Here is a 24,300-nt window from a genome sequence, read left to right on the forward strand (position 1 = left end):
TTATAGTTGTCACTCCCCAACAGATGGACTTCTCGTGACTCATTGCAAGATTTAAGGGATTCAATTTTATAATTCTTACATTTAAGGTCCAGTGTGAAGGATTTAGGATCAGCCGAAATGTAATATAATATTCATAATGATGTGTTTAATCACCTGAAATTAAGAACCACAGAGTTCTCATTGGCTTAATGAGCCTTTATCTCTAAATCAGTCCTTTTTAATGGAGTTTAACCAGGATGAAAAAGGGGGGGTAGGTTACTCAACGGGCTGCAATCTCAAACCTCACCAGTAGGTGTCACTAAATCCTACAAACTGAACCTTTAAATTTCTGTTTACGTGTAGATAGACAATAAAACGTTTCCTTTACCTCAACTTGAACCTACAATACAGTTTCTACATATTAAAAATCAAATTAGAAATCTGTGAAATGGATCTAGATTCGCAGTTAAAGGATTATTATGCTATTTTAAATATTACTGTTATTATAATTATTATTATTATTATTATTATTAAAAAAAAGGGGAGGTACTCAACCGGCTGAAATCTCAAACCTCAAACTGAACCTTTAAATTTGTGTTTACGTGTTTAAGTGCCGTCACAATAAAATGTTTTATTTATCTCAGTTTCTACATATTAAAGAACTATAGATATAAATTATTTAAAAAGTAAAATAAGGTATTTAAAGTATTTCAGTAAAAAAACAGAAATGTTTAGTCACAATATCAATGAAATGAAATCAGCATAGAAAGGAAGAGAAGAAGAAGAAGAGACTGATGAATGAAAAACAAGGAAAAGCAGATAGAGAAAGAGGAGGTGGAGGAAGCTGTTGTTTGAGGAGGAGGAGGAAGAGGAGGAGGATGATGAAGATGTGTCCTTATCAATTCCCCCCCAACTTTAGTTGCCGCGACGACAGAATCGTTCCGTGACGCAGCCTCAACAAACTTCTCTCATTTGCAGAATCCGATGAATCTGTGAGAAGAAAAAACGCAACGTTCAAAATGCATTAAATGTTTTTCATGTATGACTGAATTTTTGCTGACATTTCAGCTCTATGCTCATTAATATGGAGACCAAATTAAACCTATGATTGCTTGTTGATTTTCTCCCCCTCCTCCTCTCTCTCTCTCTCTCTCTCTCCTCTCCTCCCCCTCTCTCCCTCTCATCTGTTTTGTCAAGCGTTTATTCCTCTCTTCTTTCCGTGGGTTTGGAAAACGCAGTCGTTCTGTTTCCTCCCTCGTGATTTCAGGATTTCATATACGCTGCAAAAATACAATTATTTGTATCTGATACGTTGACATGGAAGATATTTCTTATTTTTCAGACAAAATCACTTGTTTCGCTGTATTTTTACAGCAACTATTCAGTTTAAATATATCTTATACATATATAAAACATAACCGCAGAATATTAAAGGAATTATTTTTCGTTATTTCTGAAGCACAAAGTGGGTAAATCCTATATAAACATTAAATTAACATCGAAACGTTATATATTCAGTTATTTCTGATCATAGAACCTCTTCTATCAATTTGGAGCTGATTTTAATATTATCAGTTATTTTTTTTATTTTTTTTTACTATTCTTTACTATTACTAAAATTTACCAACGTCCCAAAAACTTATATTTCTCGTCCTCTGAAGCAAACAGAGAAATGAAATGAAAACATTTGATATCGTATTCAAATTATTGACACTTCACTAAACTTCGTAGACACTTATTAAAAGACCAATATATCTGCGAACACACAGAGATCTTCCTCTTCCTCCTCCTCCTCCTCCTCTTCCTCCTCCTCCTCCTCCTCCTCCTCCTCCTCCTCCTCTTCTTCCCGCTCCTCCTCTTCCTCCTCCTCTTCTTCCTCCTCCTTCTCTTCTTCCTCCTCTTCAACGCCTTAGCGTTCTCTGAATCTTCTTCATCGTTGTTTTCATCTCTGCTTCAATATCGGTCTTCTCGAAAAACTTTTTTAGTGACGCGTTAGCTCCCATGTTTTTTCATTTCCCATCATGCATTTCACATTTCTCTCAAGTTTTTCAGTGAATCACGATTCATTTATGAATCACGTCTTGAAGACGGTTATTGACATTATGGGTCTGAAGGGAGAAACATGCAAACGTCACAAATCTTCTTAGGGTTAGGAAGATTTAGAAACACGACTTTACAAGAAGGTTAAATTCAAAGATTCGTGAGCAAACAGGACGTTCGCTTCGAGAGAAACTCTTTGTGTTGTTCTGTCTCTTTGTGTTGTTCTGTCTCTTTGTGTTGTTCTGTCTCTTTGTGTTGTTCTGTCTCTTTGTGTTGTTCTGTCTCTTTGTGTGGTTCTGTCTCTTTGTGTTGTTCTGTCTCTTTGTGTTGTTCTGTCTCTTTGTGTTGTTCTGTCTCTTTGTGTTGTTCTGTCTCTTTGTGTTGTTCTGTCTCTTTGTGTTGTTCTGTCTCTTTGTGTTGTTCTGTCTCTTTGTGTTGTTCTGTCTCAAAGGAAGTTGTTTCTGGTGAATTCAGAGAGATTTTGACCTTGAGATTCAGTTTCTCCTCCTCTTCTCTTTGAGCTTCTTCATCACAGGAGCAGAAAACTGAGACTTTCTGGGTTTCAGCCTCAGAAAGGAAATCAAAGGAGACTCTGTGGTGGGAGGAGCCAGCGTGTCTGAGACTCTGTGGTGGGAGGAGCCAGCGTGTCTGAGACTCTGCGGTGGGAGGAGCCAGCGTGTCTGAGACTATGTGGGGGGAGGAGCCAGCGTGTTTGAGACTCTGTGGTGGGAGGAGCCGGCGTGTCTGAGACTCTGCGGTGGGAGGAGCCGGCGTGTCTGAGACTCTGTGGTGGGAGGAGCTGGCGTCTCTGTGACTCTGTGGTGGGAGGAGCCGGTTGGTTTGAGACTATGTGGTGGGAGGAGCCGGCGTGTTTCAGACTCTGTGGTGGGAGGAGCCGGCGTCTCTGAGACTGTTGGGGGAGGAGCCGGTTGGTTTGAGACTATGTGGTGGTGGGAGGAGCCGGCGTGTTAGAAACTATGTGGTGGGAGGAGCCGGCGTGTTTGAGACTCTGTGGTAGGAGGAGCCAGCGTGTTTGAGACTCTGTGGTAGGAGGAGCCGGCGTGTCTGAGACTCTGTGGTGGGAGGAGCCAGCGTGTTTGAGACTCTGTGGTAGGAGGAGCCGGCGTCTCTGTGACTCTGTGGTGGGAGGAGCCGGCGTCTCTGTGACTCTGTGGTGGGAGGAGCCGGCGTCTCTGTGACTCTGTGGTAGGAGGAGCCGGCGTCTCTGTGACTCACTCTGTGGTGGGAGGAGCCGGCGTCTCTGAGACTATGTGGGGGGAGGAGCCAGCGTGTTTGAGACTCTGTGGTGGGAGGAGCCGGCGTGTTTGAGACTCTGTGGTGGGAGGAGCCGGCGTGTTTGAGACTCTGTGGTGGGAGGAGCCGGCGCCTCTGAGACTCTGTAGTGGGAGGAGCCAGCGTGTCTGAGACTCTGTGGTGGGAGGAGCCGGCGTGTCTGAGACTCTGTGGTGGGAGGAGCCGGCGTCTCTGAGACTCTGTGGTGGGAGGAGCCGGCGTGTTTGGGACTCTGTGGTGGGAGGAGCCGGCGTGTTTGAGACTCTGTGGTGGGAGGAGCCGGCGTCTCTGAGACTCTGTGGTGGGAGGAGCCGGCGTGTTTGGGACTTTGTGGTGGGAGGAGCCGGTGTGTTTGAGACTCTGTGGTGGGAGGAGCCGGCGTCTCTGAGACTCTGTGGTGGGAGGAGCCGGCGTGTTTGGGACTTTGTGGTGGGAGGAGCCGGTGTGTTTGAGACTCTGTGGTGGGAGGAGCCGGCGTGTTTGTGGCGTTCGGCCTCCGGTTGCCGTCTGAGTGGATGTGGCGTCGGTGGCGTCCAAGTTGTCCTCTGTCCATCTTCTCCTGTTTCTCTCTCTTCCTTCCTTGTATCTCTTTCTTTCTCTCTCTCTCCTCATCCCTCTCTCCCCTCATCCCTCCCCCCCCCCCCTTCTCTCCTCAGGCCTGTGTATCTCAGTCCATCCTTGCATGGAGATTGACTTTAGGCATGAATACATCACAACTAGCCATCCATGCACCCCCCCCACCCCCTCGCTCTCTGTCTATCTCACACCCCTCAGCCCCCCCCCCCATCCCCGCCCCCCCATCTCTCACAGATCCCTCTCTCAGCACTTATCTCAAAGTTAGGATCTCATGCATTTTAATCGGCATGTCTATCTCTCTCCCCCCCCCCCCTCCACCCCCTCTTTTCTTTGACTTTGGATCAGTGGCATCCTTCAAACAAACAACAACAACAACAACAAAACAACCCCCCCCCCCCCTCCCGGCTCCCTTTCCCCCCTTTTTAAATCAATATTTGCCATCAGCGAATAAATCGTATAATTTCCTGACTGTTAGACGAGTGCGACGCCGACATATTTACCTTCCACTCCTCTCTTTTTTTTTTTTCTCTGCTGTCGATCCCTCGTTCTCGCGGCGTGGCTATTAGCTAAGTGAAGGGGATGGATGGCTGTGAAGCGCCGAGCGATAGCATCTCCATCAGAATCGGCGACATTGAAAAATGGTCGTCGCCTCTGTGATGACAGCACAGCAAAAACACACACACACACACACACACACACACACACACAAACACACACAGGCATGCATATGTCCTCACACACACACAGAGTCAGAGAAGAGACATTTGAATATTCAAATGGCGCCGGGCGGTAATGATAAACGACAAGGGAAAAGTAGAATCAAGTAGCTATCGATGCAGAAAATGAAAAGAGGAGAAAGAGAAAAGAGGAGGAGGAGGAGGAGGAGGAGGAGGAGGGAAATTAGGCAGAAAAAAAAAGATGGAGGCATTGAAGGAGAGTTACGCTAACAAATGAAAAGAGGGAAGAAAGAAGGGAGATAGATGGAAAGTGATGGAGAAAAAGATGGATGTATTAAGCAAATACAAGGGGAGGGCGGGGGGGGGGTGTTACTGTAAATAAAATAAAGATGGAGAAGTGCTGAGCCATAATTTAGAAAAATGGAGGAGTGCTTTAAATGAATGGGACAGAAGGAGAATAAGGAAGATGGAGAGACTCAGAAGGAAAGAGCAGAAAAAACAGGGAAGAGAAAAGAGAAGTTTATTAAAGGGAGGATGAAGGATTCATTCCTGTAGGTCAAAGGTTCAAGGTCAAAGGGACAAAATGATCTTCCAAAAGATGATCAAATGAAAACTGGTTCAAAGGTCGAAAACAGTGAAAACACAGAATTAAATAAAGTTTTAAATGTTTTACTGTTTCCTAAAATGTGGTTTTATTTGGTTTATGTCTAAATCTTCATCTCAAATAACAGCACCAATCAGGAGGGAAGAAAATATTCAGCAACTCAAAACGGAGAGATTTCTTAAAAACTGTTCCATGAAGGACTCTGCACTCTGCGGTGGAGCGTGTGTTTGATTCCTGCGGAACGGAGGCGCAGCGGCGGAGCCACAGTTTCATCTGTTTAATGCTCAGAGCCGGAGAAGCAGCGAGAGAAATCTGCAGAAAACTGGAATCCCTCGAACATTTCATCATGAGATGAGCCGCAGACAACAACAATCAAAAAAAAGATCTGCTCCTGTTTCAGAGCAGTTAGAGGAAATCCTCCTCTGACAGATATCACCCCCCTCCCCCCCCACACACACACACACACACACACACCTGTGGACCTGAGCAGCTTCTCTCCTCCTGGAGGACGACGCTGAAGTGAGATTCACACCGGTCGTTACTGAGTCTGAAAAGAGAAAGTGAGAAATCAGCAGAGGTGTAAAAAGTATTTAAATATTGTACTCAAGTAAAAGTACCTTTACTTTGATGAAATTTTACTTAAGTACAAGTAAAAGTACCCATCTAAAAATCTACTCAAGTAAAAGTAAAAAGTAGTTAATTTAAAGTGTACTTTAAGTAAAAGTTACTTAGTTACTTCCAACAACTTGATGGGGGCCGCTCCTATACAGTGCAAAAAAGGACAAGGAGTCATAAATCCAATCCAAAAACAATTGTTTTTAATTAAAGGAGAATCTTTACAAATATAAGTGCGATGACATTAAACATTTAACATTTGGGAGGACATGTCAAGACATGAACCACATGACAGCTACAATAAAAGGTTAAAATGCCGCTGTCCCACTGTATATTTAAACTTTTGGTTAAACTTTGGTCCACCTTTAGAGCACTAGTCCACAAACATCTTGTTGAGTTTGAGCAGCAGCTGATTTTCAAGGTGAGTAGAGCTCATCCGGGTTCACTTTGCAGTGAACAGCAATCCAGCACAGCTGAAGAGTCACCTGCAGGCGGCCGAGGCAGGTAGGCCAGTAGGCTATTGAGTTTCATGCAGTGTTGTCCATGAACGAGTTCAAAAGAACAAGTTCATTGAACACGTTCATTTTTATGAGAACGTTGAACTGAACGCAACTTAATGACAAATAATGAATTTGAACGGTGAACACGTTCAAATTATCTGAGGTCTAGCTGAAACGTTACGTAATGTTTTCCTTCTCCTGAGGAGAGACGCTGTCTGAAACGAATGCTAGCACCATGTCGTTGGGATCGTTGTTGTGTTTATTTGAAATGAAATGCAGTCTTACAGGGCAAAATACCGTCTGAAAGTTTTTTTTTTCGGGGGGGGGCAGGAGTGAAGCTTGCATAGAGCACCAAATATGCTAGGGCCGCCCCTGTGTAGCGCAGTGATTCTCTGTATTGTGCGCCCCACCGGTGCGACGCGGAGGCATACAGGCGCGGGACCGGGAGGAGAGAGTGCGAGGCGGATTTAATATTACAGCCGAACTAATGTTCTGACGTCTGCATCTCTTTAAACACATCGCTCTTTCGCCGTAGCCAGGGGTCTGCAACCCGCGGCTCTGCAGCCCCTCCGCAGTGGATCCCTGTGCAGTGTTGTGCACGTCGCGCATACTTTTCACAAACAGTGAACTTTACGATCAGTTTTCATATGTTGAACGTACACGTTAGGGAACGTCATCCACTCTGTGCAGCATCTACCACTGCAGTGAGAATTGCGCCCTGAACTATGTTTTTTTTTTTTACTCAGTAATGGATGTAATTTTCAATGTAGCGAAGTACAATACTTCGGGTTAAAATCTACTTAAGTAAAAGTAAAATTACCCATTTCAAAAACTACTCAAAAAATTACACGAAAAAACTACTCAATTACAGTAACGTGAGTAAATGTAATTCGTTACTTTACACCTCTGGAAATCAGTAGAATCAGAAACCACCTCCGACATGTGCATCAACATCACCAGCATCCTCTGTCAAGTGAGTTCTGGAGACGACACTGATGCGTGGATCATGTTCCTGGGCAGAGTGAGTCTGAGAGAGGGACCCCCGGGAACAGAGTGGGACCCCCGAGCTGAGACGACAATTCTGTGAGAAGCCCTCTCTGTTCCATGATGGGTGATGAGCAGGAGACTGCCACACCTCAAGTCTCTGCCTCGATATCTATCATCCTGGGTTTCTTTGGGTTTGGTTCCAGCAGCGGCCCCCCCCGGGTCCCTTCTGCCTGAGGGCCCCTGGTAACGCTCCTGTTCCCAGACAGCCCCTGTTCTCTTCCAGGACGTGTGAACACTCGGAGGCTCGGAGGATGTTTTAAGAAGATTTAACCTCAATCGTTTCCTCATTTCAACCGTGGGGTGTTATAATATATATATTTTTTAAAGACACATTCTGCTCGTATTCAGGTTGAGGATTTTAATTTGTGTTATAACTGTCAAATGTTTTTCATGCTCCAATGTTCAGAAATCATCACTGTCCTCAGACTGTTTGTTGCTGCAGCTCCTCTGCTCAGCCTCTGTCTCAAACTCTTGCTTTCAGCAGTTTACACCTGAAACAAACGTGTCTCCATGAAGTTGTGTGAAGGAGTTGTGTGTTTCCTGTCACTGGAGTCGTTGGACGTGTCTCTCTGGTCCCGGTGACGTGTGTGTGACCCGTGTCTGTCCTGTCCCGTGTCTCCAGAGCAGCCACGCCGAGCTGATGCTGATGGAGAGCAGGAAGACGAGTCTGCTGGGCCGGGCCGAGGCGCTGAAGAGGAGCGGCCTCCAGCTGCCCAGCAACTTCCACTGCAAAGTACACAACCTGACGCACACCTGGAGGCAGATGGAGGTAACACACACTCACACAAACACACAAACACACAACCAGAATGACACACACTCTTACGGAGTCAAGTTTTAGTGCAAGAGTGGCTCTGTGGAGACAAGACAAACACGAGATGGTATCTGGAGGATTATAGAGATATTTGTGTTGAGACGGGACTGTGTGTGTGTGTGTGTGTGTGTGTGTGTGTGTGTGTGTGTGTGTGTGTGTGTGTGTGTGTGTGTGTGTGTGTGTGTGTGTGTGTGTGTGTGTGTGTGTGTGTAAGTATGTGTGTGTGTGTCTAATTTTTTGACTAATCAGCAGTGATCTAATCTAGAACATGAAGATAATTAGTGTTGCCTCAATTAAGAATCCCTGCTGCTACTGTGTGGAGGAATGTGGATGATGGATGGATGGATGGGTGGATGGATGGATGGATGGATGGATGGATGGATGGATAGATAGATAGATAGATAGATAGATAGATAGATAGATAGATAGATAGATAGATAGATAGATAGATAGATAGATGGATGGATGGATGGATGGATGGATGGATGGATGGATGGACGGACGGACGGACGGACGGACGGAAGGATGGATGGATGGATGGATGGATGGATGGATGGACGGACGGACGGACGGACGGACGGACGGACGGACGGAAGGATGGATGGATGGATGGATGGATGGATGGATGGATGGATGGATGGATGGATGGATGGATGGATGGATGGATGGATGGATGGATAGATAGATAGATAGATAGATAGATAGATAGATAGATAGATAGATAGATAGATAGATAGATAGATAGATAGATAGATAGATAGATAGATAGATAGATAGATAGATAGATAGATAGATAGATAGATAGATAGATAGAGAGAGAGAGAGGGAGGAAGAGAGAGAGAGAGAGAGAGAGGGAGGGAGGGAGGGAGGGAGGGATGGATGGATGGATGGATAGAAAACCACACAACTTAAACAGTCTGTAATAAATGCTAAGCTCTGCAGTCCGATTTTTCTCTTTGGGTGAAGTGCATCTTGGGAGTTGTAGTCCTCCCTCAGCTCCTCCTCCCTGCTCCTTCACTCTTGAATCCGAGGACCTGATGTTTTTCTTCTTCTCTGATCTCGTCTCCCGTCCGAGTCCACCTCCAGCTGTCGCTCGCCCAACATTGTTTTGTGAGAGAATGAACTTTCGCTGCCGGAGCCCGAGCACCTGAGACGCCTCTTGTGATTGGATCCTTCAGAGGAGCGCTGCTCGCCGTGCTGATGGGCACGTCGGCAGCGGTTGGTCTCTACCGAGGCGTGGTGATTAATTCCAGGTCCGTGGCGGCGGCGGCGGCGGTGACAGCTGGCGGCGGCTCGTCGGGACGCTGGGATGTGACGACGCCACTTTGTTCCTGCGAAGAAACAAACTCGTCGAGCGAGCGGCACGTCAACGCCCTGAGCTCGTTCAGACATCGCGGCCAACGCCATCTGTGTGTATGTGTGTGTGTGCGTGTGCATTAACATACGTATCATCCTCCATGAAATAGATTGTAGTTCTTCAGAAATTAAACATCAGCAGCAGATGAGTCTCAGTGTTTCCACCACAGTAAACAAGCTGTGATTAAACTTCTGTCACCGACAAAGAGACAGTTGGACTCTGGACGCTGTGACACACACACACACACACACACACACACACACACACACACACACACGTATCAAAGTGTGTGTGTGTGTTTGTGTGTTTGTGTTTCTGAGAACAGAGGAGTTCTGGGTAGCAATCTCTTTCTAATCTCTCTCTCTCTCTCATGCAAATGGGACGAACGAAGGATGATCTTGTCTCCGTCTCTCTTCTTCACAACACGGCCAAATGTTTGTGGACACCTCAGCTCTTCTGGAAATCACTTTCTGCTTCCACACTGAACTCCAGAGAACCTCCACACAGACCATGTTCCACTGAGGGAATCCAGAGTCATTGCTCCGCCCCCCTCGTTGGAGGTGGCTTTCTATTGGCTGGCACATTTTGGACAGATTCTACAGCAGCATCGGGATTTTACTCTCTTCTTCTTCCCTCTTTCCTTCCTGGCCCATGCATCTCATCCTACGTCTTGTGTTACCTCCTCTCCTCCTGCTCCCTCCATCTTTCTCCTCCCCTCGTTTCTTCCTCCTGCTTTCTACCTGTTTATCCTTCCTCTCCTCTCTCTTTGCTTCACCCTCTCTTCCCACACTCCTCTCTCTGTCTTTTTCTTCTGTCCATCTGAAGTGTCTCCTTCGTCCCTCGCTTTCTAATCTGTATTTTAAGGGCTCTCCTCAGGTCGTCTCTCTCTCTCTCTCCCTCTCTCTCTCTCTCTCTCTCTCTCTCTCTCTCTCTCTCTCTCTCTCTCTCTCTCTCTCTCTCTCTCTCCTTCCCTCCTTCCTTCCCCTCCTCCCTCCCTCTTCCAACATGGCGTCTGAGTAGCATATTAACGGGCCGATCAGTGCTGGCGTCGGCATCTGCTGCTCTGACACAAATTGGGAATTAACTGGAATTGATGTCCTGGTCCTCGCCTCTGAACTGTCCTGGCCTTATGAAGAATTTATGACAGAGCGCGAACGCACACACACACACACACGCACACACACGCACACACACACACACACAAACACACACACACGCACAGACGTTGTCGTCGAACAACGGAGAAAATAATAAAAGGTTCTAAATTAGCTTTCATCTTTGCTGTTGTGGAATTTGGCAGCAGCTTGTTGTTCAAGGTCAAACTGCAGAAGGATAAATACAGTGTGTGTATATGTACAGATATAGAGTTATATATATATTGATATATATAAAGACAGAAAGATAAGATATATTGGCCTTATCAGTATTGCGGAATAATAATAATTTTACCAACAAAAGTTAATAAATAAATTAAGTTCTGAAAGTTCTGCAAAACTTGAAAATTAATCTTCTGTCGCCAATTGATAAAAATCTCAATCAATCAAAACCTTAACTGACTGAGGAGGAGGAGGAGGAGGAGGAGGAGGAGGAGGAGGAGGAGGAGGAGGAGGAGGAGGAGGAGGAGGAGGAGGAGGAGGAGGAGGAGGAGGAGGAAGAGGAGGAGGAAGAGGAAGAGGAAGAGGAGGAGGATAAGTAGGAGGAGGAAGAGGAGGAGGAGGAGGAAGAGGAAGAGGAAGAGGAAGAGGAAGAGGAAGAGGAAGAGGAGGAGGATAAGTAGGAGGAGGAAGAGGAGGAGGAAGAGGAGGAAGAGGAAGAGGAAGAGGAAGAGGAAGAGGAAGAGGAAGAGGAAGAGGAAGAGGATAAGTAGGAGGAGGAAGAGGAGGAGGAAGAGGAGGAGGAGGAGGAGGAAGAGGAGGAGGAGGAAGAGGAAGAGGAAGAGGAAGAGGAAGAGGAAGAGGAAGAGGAAGAGGAAGAGGATAAGTAGGAGGAGGAAGAGGAGGAGGAAGAGGAGGAGGAGGAAGAGGAAGAGGAAGAGGAAGAGGAAGAGGAAGAGGAAGAGGAGGAGGAGGAAGAGGAGAGAGGGAAAACAGAGCAGTTAATTGAATTCCCTAAAAACAACACCTCCCTCTTTGTTTCATTTCGCTCTTTATCTCCATTATTTGCTCAGTTTCATTTCCACTCGCTCTCACTCGATCTCTCTTTTCATTCGCTCCCTCACTTTCCACATTCTTCTGTTTCACCTTCTCACGGAGTCGACACTGATTTCGTTAGAGATTCAGACTCATTTGGATTAAAAAAAGTTCAGAAACTGAAACCGAATCAATATTTTTTACCTCAGGAGTAACTTGATTAATATCATATGATTAAAAACGTATTAACAAACTCTCTCCACCTCGTCTCGGTGGTGGGAAAGTCCCTGTTCACACCTGGTGTTACAGGACGTTGTTCTCAGACCTCTGGATCTCATGGAGACTGAGGACAGATTCACTCTGGAGCTGCAGCTGGAACATCTGTCCCTCACTGGTTAATGAGCGGATGTTTCAGAGGAGCTGGAGGAGCTGAGCTCACGGCTCTGGATGGAGAAGGTGTCACGTTGTTCTGAGTTTCCAGAGGAGAACAACAAATGAAAGATGCTCACAGACTCTTTTCGTGATCCTGTGAGTGTCTGATCGATATCGCTGATTAAATCTGGTATTGACACAGTTTGTCAGGAGTCGGGCTGTTTACACTGCAGTCATCTCCAATATGAGTTCAGCATTAATCTGGCATGTACCCAGTTTCTGCTTCACACACACACACACACACACACACACGTCAGAGGTTATTTCTCACTACCTGTGGAGTTAACCTTCTATTAGCATTGTTACTGTACCACTTCTTTTATTTCTGGGTTGTGCACAGACTGTTTATAAAACTGGACGCAGACTCCAGATCCACAAAGTGAAGCCAGTTCGGAAGTGCCTGTATTTTCTCCTTGACCAGCAGAGGGCGCCTCCACTGGTCTATGAGAGAGTTATTTGACGTCTCACTTGACATCTAAGGGTTGTATGGTCTCAATCGTATGGATACCGTGTGATTGACAGCTAGTGCCGTCCAATGGGTGCAGGTGTCAGGTGTCGGTGGGTGTGCAGTCAGGCTCCGCCCCCCGCTTCTCCTAATATGGTTACTTCTGGTTTCAAAAAACCAAGATGGCGATGAACCAAATGTCAAACTGAGGCTTCAAACCAACGTTTGACGTCCAGTGTGTCGACCCCTGAAGGTTGTGAGCGGTGAAGAAAACGTAGCTGCTTTATTTCCGAATATAGAAAATATAGAGACGTGTTTTTACCTCACTAACGCATCCTCGATTGTTTGTAAAATTGTTTATCTCATATGTATCATGAGCAAAGTTTCTAAAGCATAAAAAGATTCCATCAACGTGCACGTTAGTGTGAGTGTTGTGCTGCTCAGCTCTGTGGGAAACACACACACACACTTTGTGTTATCTTGCGATGTGAACAACCACCTGTAGAGAAAACAACACATCATATTTACAACAAAATATTTCTGTTACTTTTGTCTTGAAAAAAGCACTTTAAGTATTTAAAAGACGTCCCTGACGATAGCTCACGTCCGTCCTCCCACGCCGTGCTGTCTTCTTTCCATCTGTTTCTCTCTCTGCCGAAACTAACCACGGGTTCGTAATCACCGGCGCCGCGTCGGAGAACAAAGCTAACGGCACATTTTCCCGATCAGGGGGTCCTATTACCGCCCCTCTTCATCGTCTAATGGTTTGGTTTTACCTGCCAGAGTTCAGCTAAAGTAGCGCTTCCACTCAGGAGGGAGAGTCGCTGCTGCACCGACGACTCGATACCTTTTGTACAAACACATGCATATGCAGATGAGCAGCCGGGACCCATGCCGGGCTCGATCGGGAGAAGCTCCGAGTTTCTCTTGTTGTCGTCGCTTGTTAAAGTTGCAGCGAGATTACAGCGATTTGATCCTTTAAAATGTTCCAAACAGAACAAAGTGAACCCAGGATACGAGGAGACAGAGCTCAGAGTGGGTTCGTGAAATAGAAACTTTATCAAGCAAAGCGATAATTAGAGGTTAGTGACAAACCTCAGTGTGACAGAATCAATCTCACAGACTCACAACGATAATAAACTTCCAACAACAGGACGAAAATCTGATGTGACAGATATAACGATGAAGAGGAGGTGGAATCAAACACTGCACGAGGAAGACAGACATTTATGAATGAAGAAGACTATAATGAGAAACGAAGATCTAACATGCATTTCATCTGTGACTAGATGCTTTTTAATTGCATCACACAACAATATTGTGAACTTAAAAACCATCCTGCTTTCCCCAGATGTCTGAATTCCCCCTTGTCATGTATATATATATATATATATATAGTTAAATAATGAAGTTGTTTTATGAAATAACAAACATTCAAACCTCACGCTTCAGCAGTCTTAGTTATATTCTTATGAATTTACATCCTTTCTAAATTGAAATCTCGTCTTTGTGTTTCCCCCGGACAGTAGTTTAACTTTGGTTCGTTCCCACTTGATTTGACTCAGACTGCTGATGCATCACATTCGGTCACTTCAGTAAATCACAAAACTAGTGAGTAAAGATTCAGAGAACATTGCACATTTGCATCGCACTTTTTTTAAAGCTACTTTCAGATTGAACTCCGGAGCTTCTCCAGATCTGCTCTGGAGAAGCCCAGTGAGATTCTGCAGACTTGATTCACGTTTCTAATGCGACAGTTGCAAAAAAACATATTAATTCGATTACAAATATCTCAGGATGAACAAGAGGAGCCGTTCACGTTCGAAGACACCGACAAAAAGCAGAGTGTCACATCCTGCCTCTTCCTGCTGAACGCTCCGGAGAGTTGTGTGTTTGTGTGAACGCAGCGGAGAACCTCCCTCTGTGTTGCTCCCGTGGGAAACACAAACTCCGCAGAGACTCCAGCCACAACCCCCCCGACTGCCGTGTCTCTCAAAGTGTTGGAGCTGACGTGTTCAGGCGAGATAATGTCGGCCAGCGACTCACCTGCGAGCTCGGTGTCGCATCACAAGTGTGTTTGTTCTATACTGATGAGCGGTTTTCAGAAAAACACACAAACACACACTCGTCTGAACCCAAGTGGGGAATAGTCTCTCTCAGCTGCTCGCTGTGTCTTACTGTGTAATCAACAGGGGTTGGAAAATTACTCTGCAGAGCTTATTACACACAGACACACACACACACACACACACACACACATGGACACACACACACACACACACACACCTGGAGCCAGGCCCTTGTTGTTCTCAGTGGTTCCTATTTGAAGCTGTGATTGCTCTTCACCAAACACTCTCTTTCTATTGTGTCTTAAACGCTGGTTTGTCTCAGGGTGTGTGTGTGTCTGTGTGTGTGTGTGTGTGTGTGTGTGTGTGTGTGTGTGTGTGTGTGTGTGTGTGTGTATGGGGGGGGGGGGGGTTCGGCTCCGGAGGTGAAGCTGCTCCAAACTCTGAATTAGCAGCTGATGTGTTCGCTCCTTCATCAACAACAGCCTCGTTAACACGGTAATAACAGGCTCCGTCGCCGTGGTGACGACAGCATTAGCTACATCGAGCTAATTCACAGTTTCAATAACAGCAGCAGATAAATTATAATTATATCCATAACCCTGTTAACTTCGGCTGGTTGATACGACCTGAATTTGAACACCTTGATATCGATGTGTGTGTAATTACACTTTCAGACTTTTCAGTTTAGTCTGAACCAAACTCTACAAACCAATCAGAGTCAAGTATAGGGAGACTCCGCCCACGTAGGTGCTGATGACAGGACGTACGTGTGTCCGACAGAATTCTTTCGTCCCTAAATTACAACGTGAAACTAAGAAGAACAGATCAGATGAAGCGTCTCTGTAAAGACGTCCTGAGCAGCAGGGACAGAGACGTCCTGAGCAGCAGCAGGGACAGAGACGTCCTGAGCAGCAGGGACAGAGACGTCCTGAGCAGCAGGGACAGAGACGTCCTGAGCAGCAGGGACAGAGTCGTCCTGAGCAGCAGGGACAGAGACGTCCTGAGCAGCAGGGACAGAGACGTCCTGAGGAGGAGGGACAGAGACTTCCTGAGCAGCAGGGACAGAGACGTCCTGAGCAGCAGGGACAGAGACGTCCTGAGCAGCAGGGACAGAGACGTCCTGAGCAGCAGGGACAGAGACGTCCTGAGCAGCAGCAGGGACAGAGACGTCCTGAGCAGGGACAGAGACGTCCTGAGCAGCAGGGACAGAGACGTCCTGAGCAGCAGCAGGGACAGAGACGTCCTGAGCAGCAGAGACAGAGACGTCCTGAGCAGCAGGGACAGAGACGTCCTGAGCAGCAGGGACAGAGACAGAGACGTCCTGAGCAGCAGCAGGGACAGAGACGTCCTGAGCAGCAGCAGGGACAGAGAGGTCCTGAGCAGCAGGGACAGAGACGTCCTGAGCAGCAGGGACAGAGACTTCCTGAGCAGCAGCAGAGACAGAGATGTCCTGAGCAGCAGGGACAGAGACGTCCTGAGCAGCAGAGACAGAGACGTCCTGAGCAGCAGCAGAGACAGAGATGTCCTGAGCAGCAGGGACAGAGACGTCCTGAGCAGCAGAGACAGAGACGTCCTGAGCAGCAGCAGGGACAGAGACGTCCTGAGCAGCAGGGACAGAGACGTCCTGAGCAGCAGGGACAAAGACGTCCTGAGCAGCAGAGACAGAGACGTCCTGAGCAGCAGGGACAGAGACGTCCTGAGCAGGGACAGAGACGTCCTGAGCAGGGACAGAGACGTCCTGAGCAGCAGGGACAGAGACGTCCTGAGCAGCAGGGACAGAGACGTCCTGAGCAGCAGGGACAGAGACGTCCTGAGCAGCAGGGACAGAGACGTCCTGAGCAGCAGGGACAGAGACGTCAGCTGAGACACCGATGTCCACTCGTCCCTGCAGCAGTTGACGAACATCTCTTTCATTGATCTGTATATTTCTGAGGGGAAGTGATTAATGGCCGTGTACATATTGATTGATCTGCTGCTTTGCATGATGGGATATCGACACAACAAGATGTCCTCACACCAACGCTCTGTTTTGTTGTCTCCCTCTCTTCTGTCGTCTCTTCCAGAAAATCTTCTCAGACCATCCCGGTCCCGGCTCCTCCCAGCAGAACCAGTCGGCCGGCGCTCAGGCTCTGCTGGTCGGAGGTCGGGGGGGCGCGGTGGAGAACCCTCGCTCGGCCCTGTCTCCGCTGACCAACTCGCTCCTGGAGCAGCTGGAGGCGCGCATCAAGGAGCTGAAGGCGTGGCTGCGAGACACCGAGCTCCTCATCTTCAACTCGTGTCTCAGACAAGACAAGGACGCCTCGGAGCAGCTGCAGAGCTTCAAGGTAGGAGGAGCGGAGATGTTCAGGGAGAGAGACTCTCCTGATGTTCTCCATCAGAGGAAGAATCCTAGAAACACACAAAGCTCATGGACGAGGTTCAGCTTCACGTTCAAGTTGGGATAATAAAGTTGCAAATGAACAAATTGCATAAGTGAAAATCAAGTTAAGTGCGTAAGACAACTTTAAAGATTCCAAAATCTTTGTGTTGGTTATTCCTGAAGTTCCTGGATGAGGAAACCACATATTCTTAAATACAGAGAACTCAACCCCTTGAATAAAGTTGGTCATTGGGAATTTAATATTTGAATTTGATATTTGTTTTGCTTATAAATTCAACATGAACATTTCCTGGCCTCCTTCTTCTCCACAAAGAAACACACACAGGAAACAAATCTTAACGTTATAAGTTGCTGTAATAGATATTATCACATTACACATTATAATAATGTGTCGCTAGCATCAGGTAGCATTGGTCCTGAACTAGCCACCGCGGCTAACTAAGCTAGTGGAGAAATAACATGAATTCTGAAACTGTCGTTGGTTGGTTGTAGTTTTTCAGAGGAACTGTATTTACAGGAAGTGGGAATATCACAGTTACAGTAAATGATCGAATGGAAAGAGTAAAACATTCAGATGTTTATTCATCTACATTCCCACTTAACTTTTCTCCACTAACTTTTGTTACTATCAGATATAAGAGACAAAGCTTTGTCTAATCAACAATAAGCTTTTAAAAAACAACTGGTTCACTGTGTGTGTGTGTGTGTGTGTGTGTGTTGTTGATCAGTAAAGTCGTACATCGTCTTAATGAGGCCGATGAACGCTCGGCTGTGTGGAGGCGATGGATGTGAAGAGGAAACAGCAGTTAGCCTTAGAAGCCACGGGACGCTAACAGGATCTTAATCAGACAACATCACACAGAGAACAGCTAGCTGCGCTGATTAGCCTAGCCCCGCCGTGTGACTGACAACCACACACACACACACACACACACACACACACACACACACACTCACACAGACACACACTCACAAGCGCTCCAGCTGATGCAGAAATGTATACACACAGGATGTAAGCCGACCCATACTGACAAGCAACGCACACTTTCACACTGATGAACACACACACACATTCAAAGAAATATGCAAATGAGGAACCATCACATATAAATAAATGAATTCGAACAAGTTTTAACATGACAACACACAAACACACACGTATACACAGATGATGAAAATATGCAGATGAATTCAGTCACACAAAGTTTCCGACAACGACAAAGACAAACAAGATGAATCCATATGATTTATGGATAAAGAGAAAACACACTCTTATTTGAACGTGTGGTTTTCTAATCGTCTCTAAAACTGTTTGACTGCAACATCAGAAGCTTCATTTAAGTTCTGATCAATCCAGACATGAAGAAATAAACAGTTTTCCTCAGTGTCCTGTTGAGTTTAACATCATCAGAGCTCGTGAGGACGAATTCGAGGGAACCCCCGATGGTCGAGGACTTTCAGGCGATGACCTTAAGCTGCAGCACTTCCTGTCTGCCTCTGGTCGCTGACCTTTGCATCGTGACTGTTAAATATCATTCGCCATCTCGCTTCATATCATCTCCCTAATGTGGCCTCTTGAATAAAGTCGTAAAATGCAACGTTAAGACATAATCTGTCGGCTTTTATAGGTCTTACACTCCACCCCCACCCCCCCGACCTCTATTACTTGCAGGTTATTGTTATTTGCAAGAGTCGATTTCAGATATTATCTGGACGTGAAAACCTCACACGCTGTCATCAGTCTGGTTTCAGACGTGAACATCAGCAAAATGAAGAACGCTGCAGGAGATTCTCCGATCAGATCGTTTACAACAACAGGAAATTATCTCAAATTCCGCAGCTCATCTCTGGCGTCGGCACTTTTCACCGAAAGCTCTTGAATCTCCTTGATTTGAAGCTGACGTCTTTGCAGGCGTCTTCTACGTATGAGGCTCCTCTTCTTCTACCTGAGATATTTGTATTCTGGTTTTCTGTCGGACTTCACTGGCTCCTGAGGAGAACTTCCTGCTGTTCTCTCACGTGGTCTCATGTGGACGTTACCCAGAGCTTTTACTCTAAGGTTTTGTTAGTTTCTACTCATGTTATTTCACAGCAGCTGAGATGCTTGGTCTCAGAGAAGGCATCAACATGTGATACCACATGACTTCCTCTTTTCCAAGAGAGCTGATTGGTCAAGAGGCGATACATTCATCTGTCATTCAGTATATATATTATATATTTAGTTACCATGGCGATGAACCCCAGTAAGAAGCGAAACCATCATCAGAACAATGGACTGTAAATCAAGACGGACTTTCTCGACTTCCTGAAACAATCTCGACTTGTGGACAAAAATTCTGTCTGAGTCTGAGCAGTAGAGATTAGGGGGCGGAGCCGCGGTATCGACCAATCCAGAGTCTCAGCTGTCAATCACAACGTCATATCCCGTTTGTCATATTGTTAATAAACTAATTAAAAGCAAACTGATCAGAAACCTGAACAAACATCAGTGAGATAAGAACGACCTGAAATGACTAATTCTATTTAATGAATACTTCGATTTTCGTAGTTACCAAACAAACGTCCATAGAATCAGTCACTTATTGATTTGCTTATTAAGCGAACGTCACGGTCAAGTTATGAATGGATCACACACACTTACAAACACACAAACACACACAAACACACACACACACACACACTCTCTGGCTGCCTAAATGATGAAACTGTATAGAAAGGAGAGTTTATCTGAAGAAAGTGAGTCGAGCCGCTCGTACTTTTGATCCTTGTCACAGCTCTCAGTGGGAAGCCATTGATTTCTGGCAGAAAGAGGCTGTGAGCTTCTGGAGAAATGAAGATTGGAAATATTGATAGCAGTCATTTATATGGAGAGAGAGAGAGAGAGAGGGGGGGGGGACTAAATGGAAAGAAGGGACTCCATTTTAAGAGAAGTCGACTCCATTTCACTGATCATTTGTCTGTTTTTGGCGTCGGACTCGTAAATGGGTTCGATTTCTGGGCTGCAGCTTATTACTGTAAGAACGTATGAGAAGCAGTGTGGGTCTGCAGGAGACGCAAAGGAAAACACACACACACACACTTCAACACACACACACACACACACGAACATTTACTGAACACACATGCACACCAATGTACAGAAGCATTTTAACGAAGCTGCTTTAACGTCCAGATTCTGTCCATCGTGACATTTAACCTCAGATGAACCAGGAGCTTAAACACATTGGTTTCACATCTGGCACCTGTCAAGGAACATGTCAGCAACATGTCAGGAACATGTCAGGAACATATCAGGAACATCTCAGGAACATATCAGGAAAATTTCAGGAACATGTCAGGAACATATCAGGAACATGTCAGGAACATATCAGGAACATGTCAGGAACATATCAGGAGCATGTCAGGAACATGTCAGGAACATTTCAGCAGCATATCAGGAACATGTGAGGAACATATCAGGAACATGTCAGGAACATATCAGGAACATTTCAGGAACATGTCAGGAACATATCAGGAACATGTCAGGAACATATCAGGAGCATGTCAGGAACATGTCAGGAACATTTCAGCAGCATATCAGGAACATGTGAGGAACATGTCAGGAACATGTCAGGAACATGTCAGGAACATGCCAGGAGCATATCAGAAACATTTCAGGAACATGTCAGGAACATATCAGGAACATGTCAGGAACATGTCAGGAGCATGTCAGGAACATATCAGGAACATATCAGGAACATGTCAGGAACTGGCAGGAAGATATCAGGAACTTGTCAGGAACACATAAGGAACATGTCAGGAACATCTCAGGAACATGTCAGGAACATGTCAGGAACATATCAGGAACATATCAGGGACACATCAGGAACATGTCAGGAACCTATCAGGAACAGTTCAGGAACATGTCAGGAACCTATCAGGAACATATCAAGAACATATCAGGAACATGTCAGGAACATGTCAGGAACATGTCAGGAACATGTCAGGAACATATCAGGAACATATCAGGAAGACATCAGGAACATGTCAGGAACCTATCAGGAACAGTTCAGGAAAAGTTCAGGAACATGTTAGGAACCTATCAGGAACATATCAAGAACATATCAGGAACATGTCAGGAACATGTCAGAAACATGTCAGGAACATGTCAGGAACACATCAGGAACATGTCAGGAACATTTCAGGAGCATCTCAGGAACATGCCAGAAACATGTCAGGAACATGTCAGAAGGTCTGAAAGGAGCTTCATGGTTCATGTTGATGTTCATCACCTGCAGCCTCCTCCATGTATCCAGCCTGTATTTCCTCTCAAAGTCGGTCTGCACAGTTCTGTTCTCTCTACATTACGTTTTCCTTTTTTCGAAACACTTATTCCCTCCCTCTCTCCTCCTCCTCCTCCTCCTCCTCCTCCTCCTCCTCCTCCCCCTCCTCCTCTTCCTCCTCCTCCTCCTCCTCTCTGCCTGCAACCTGGCTCTTAATTGAATTAGTGCTCCTTTAAGATACGGCATCGGCCAAACGTTCTCCAGCAGCCGCCGGCCTCCGATGACTCTATTGTAGCTGGGACGCTCGGGGGGGCCGGACACACCGAGAATTAATAGAATGAGCCTGACTCACTCACTCACACACACACACACACACACACACACACACAGGTACAGACACACACACACAGGTACAGACACACACACACCTGCTCTGGAGTGTGGACGCAGTATAAAAATAGATCTCACACACACACACACACACACACACACACACACACACACACACACACACACACACACACACACACACACACTTCTGGAAGGTTAACTGTTGCCTGTCGCTGTTTCTCTCTCCTCACTTTATCTCATTAGCTGATTTTATATCATCACGTCCGTGAATCCACGAGTTTCAAGGATTTCATAAAGTCAACGATGATTATTGCTTTTTTCTTCAGCTAATTTCATTCAGAGAAATTGTTTTTCTATCAAATATATAATTTTTAAAATAATATTAAATTTATATAAAAAAAAAACATACAAATAAAATAATAAATAACACAAATATATAGTTCTCAACACAGAGACAAAATGAAAATGCTGTTTCTATTTTAGTCCCTCTTTTTTTCCTTCCTTCTTTCCTTCCTTCCTCCCTCTCTCTTTTCTTTATCTCTCTCTTTTCTCCTCTTTTTTTCCTCCTTGTGTCTTTCTCTGTTTCTTGTTTTCTGTTCCTCTGTCGTCTCTTTCCTTCTCTCGCTCTTGTTATCAGCTGATCCCTCTCTCTCCCCTGCTGTTGACAGTAGATGAGCTCCCTCCCCCCTCCCTCCCTTACTGTTTGTTACCCCCCCCCCCTCACCTCCCACCCCTCCAATCATGCTCTTTGCCCTCCGGCCCTCTTCATCATTTTGCAACACATGAACCCCCCTTGTTCCTCGGCCATTTCTATTTTCAGCTCCTCTCCTGCCATTTGTTTTGTCGGATTAACCCCCCCCACCCACCCACCCAACATACAAACACACACACACACACACACACACACACACACATTCTCTAACACACACATGACTCATGACCTCTTCACCCCTCATCTCAACCAAATTTAATTATGAGTTTATGTTTTCTTTGCTGTCCAAACATAACTAAGCTGGTTTCATGTAACTTGACACAAGGGTCAAGATCCAACTCTTTTTAATTGTGGGTTTTTTAAAAAATGTTGTTTGAGATTCCTTTACCTGGAAATTCTTGTATCTTGATTTTGAGAGCTCCGGCCCGTTCGGAGGACTCATATCTACGAGTGTGTGAAATTTGGTGCAGCTCCATTAAGTTGAAGGGACTGTTGAGCTCCGGTGAAGATACGAGTTCTGCTGAGCGACGTTCTCATTATATTTATTACTTTTTGTTCATTTTGAGGAAATGAACTGTGAGAGTTTTACGGGATTTGAACACACAAGCTCCTCAGGTTTGGTCTTGAAACTTCCCTTTCTTCCATTTTGATATTAGTGTGCGTTGACTTGGAGGAAGAGTCCTGACACTTCTCCTGTGTTCTTCATCAGAGGAGGATCAGCTTCCCTTCAGAGAAGTGTTTTTCCTTGTAGAATATGATAAGAGCTCAGATCAGCTGAATGTTTCACGGAGGCAGTAGAGCTGTAAACAACATATTCATATCTTTGTACAGATTCAAGACTCTGGATGTTGTGTAGTCGTCTCACTGTGTCGATTTAGATTTTCAGTGGATTTAAATGTTAACGCACATTCAGCAAGAACACAGTGCCTGAAGATCAGTTCCTCGTGTGCACGTGGTGCGTTCAGGGTCCTGTTGATCAGTTCATTGTGTGCACGTGGTGCGTTCAGGGTCCTGTTGGTCAGATCCTCGTGTGCACGTGGTGCGTTCAGGGTCCTGTTGGTCGGAGTTGTGTGCCCGTGGTGCGTTCAAGGTCCTGTTGGGCAGTTCCTCGTGTGCACGTGGTGCGTTCAGGGTCCTGTTGCTCAGTTCCTCGTGTGCACGTGGTGCGTTCAGGGTCCTGTTGGTCAGATCCTCGTGTGCACGTGGTGCGTTCAGGGTCCTGTTGGTCAGTTCCTCGTGTGCACGTGGTGCGTTCAGGGTCCTGTTGGTCAGTTCCTCGTGTGCACGTGGTGCGTTCAGGGTCCTGTTGGTCAGATCCTCGTGTGCACGTGGTGCGTTCAGGGTCCTGTTGGTTAGTTCCTCGTGTGCACGTGGTGCGTTCAGGGTCCTGTTGGTCAGAGTCATGTGCACGTGGTGCGTTCAGGGTCCTGTTGGTCAGTTCCTCGTGTGCACGTGGTGCGTTCATGGTCCTGTTGGTCAGTTCCTTGCGTGCACGTGTTGCGTTCAGGGTCTTGTCGGTCAGTTCTTCATGTGCACGTGGTGCGTTCAGGGTCCTGTTGATCAGTTCCTCTTGTGCACGTGGTGCGTTCAGGGTCCTGTTGGGCAGACTTTTCACATTCCTCTCAGAAGTCTGTAAAACTCAGAGCTTTTCATTCATATTTAATGTTTAGAGATTCATGTCAATGTGTCTGACCTATGCGTGTGTGTCTGTTTGTGTATCTGCGGCCCTGTGACATCACCTCCGTACGCTCTGTAGTCCACTAACTACCCCCCCCCCCCCCCCCCGTAGTTTATGGAGCCACCCCTCAGCGTCTCTCAGGCGGCTAATAGAGGGAGGCAGCGAGGCTCTGATATCGATACCTGCTTCATGATGAGGATTAAAGATCCACGACTCCCGCCAAGAACACAGGCTGTGTGTGTGTGTGTGTGTGTGTGTGTGTCTGTGTGTGTTTGTGTTCCTCAGCAGCAGCTCTGCTTATATTTGTATTTTCTTCTTGCAGCTGCGTGTGTGTGTGTGT

The 24,300-nt window shown here is 46.1% G+C and overlaps 1 protein-coding gene across 1 annotated transcript in view; it reads left to right on the forward strand.

Moving 5' to 3' along the window:
• Positions 1-24,300, forward strand: part of akap6 (A kinase (PRKA) anchor protein 6) — a 143,458-nt gene that overhangs the window by 91,163 nt on the left and 27,995 nt on the right. The window contains exons 15-16 of the mRNA XM_061082090.1: positions 7,954-8,100; positions 16,641-16,901. Coding sequence (XP_060938073.1) covers positions 7,954-8,100; positions 16,641-16,901 — 408 coding nt within the window. The remainder of the gene's footprint in view (positions 1-7,953; positions 8,101-16,640; positions 16,902-24,300) is intronic.

Source organism: Limanda limanda, chromosome 12 (genome assembly GCF_963576545.1).
Source record: "Limanda limanda chromosome 12, fLimLim1.1, whole genome shotgun sequence".
Classification (NCBI taxonomy): domain Eukaryota; kingdom Metazoa; phylum Chordata; class Actinopteri; order Pleuronectiformes; family Pleuronectidae; genus Limanda; species Limanda limanda.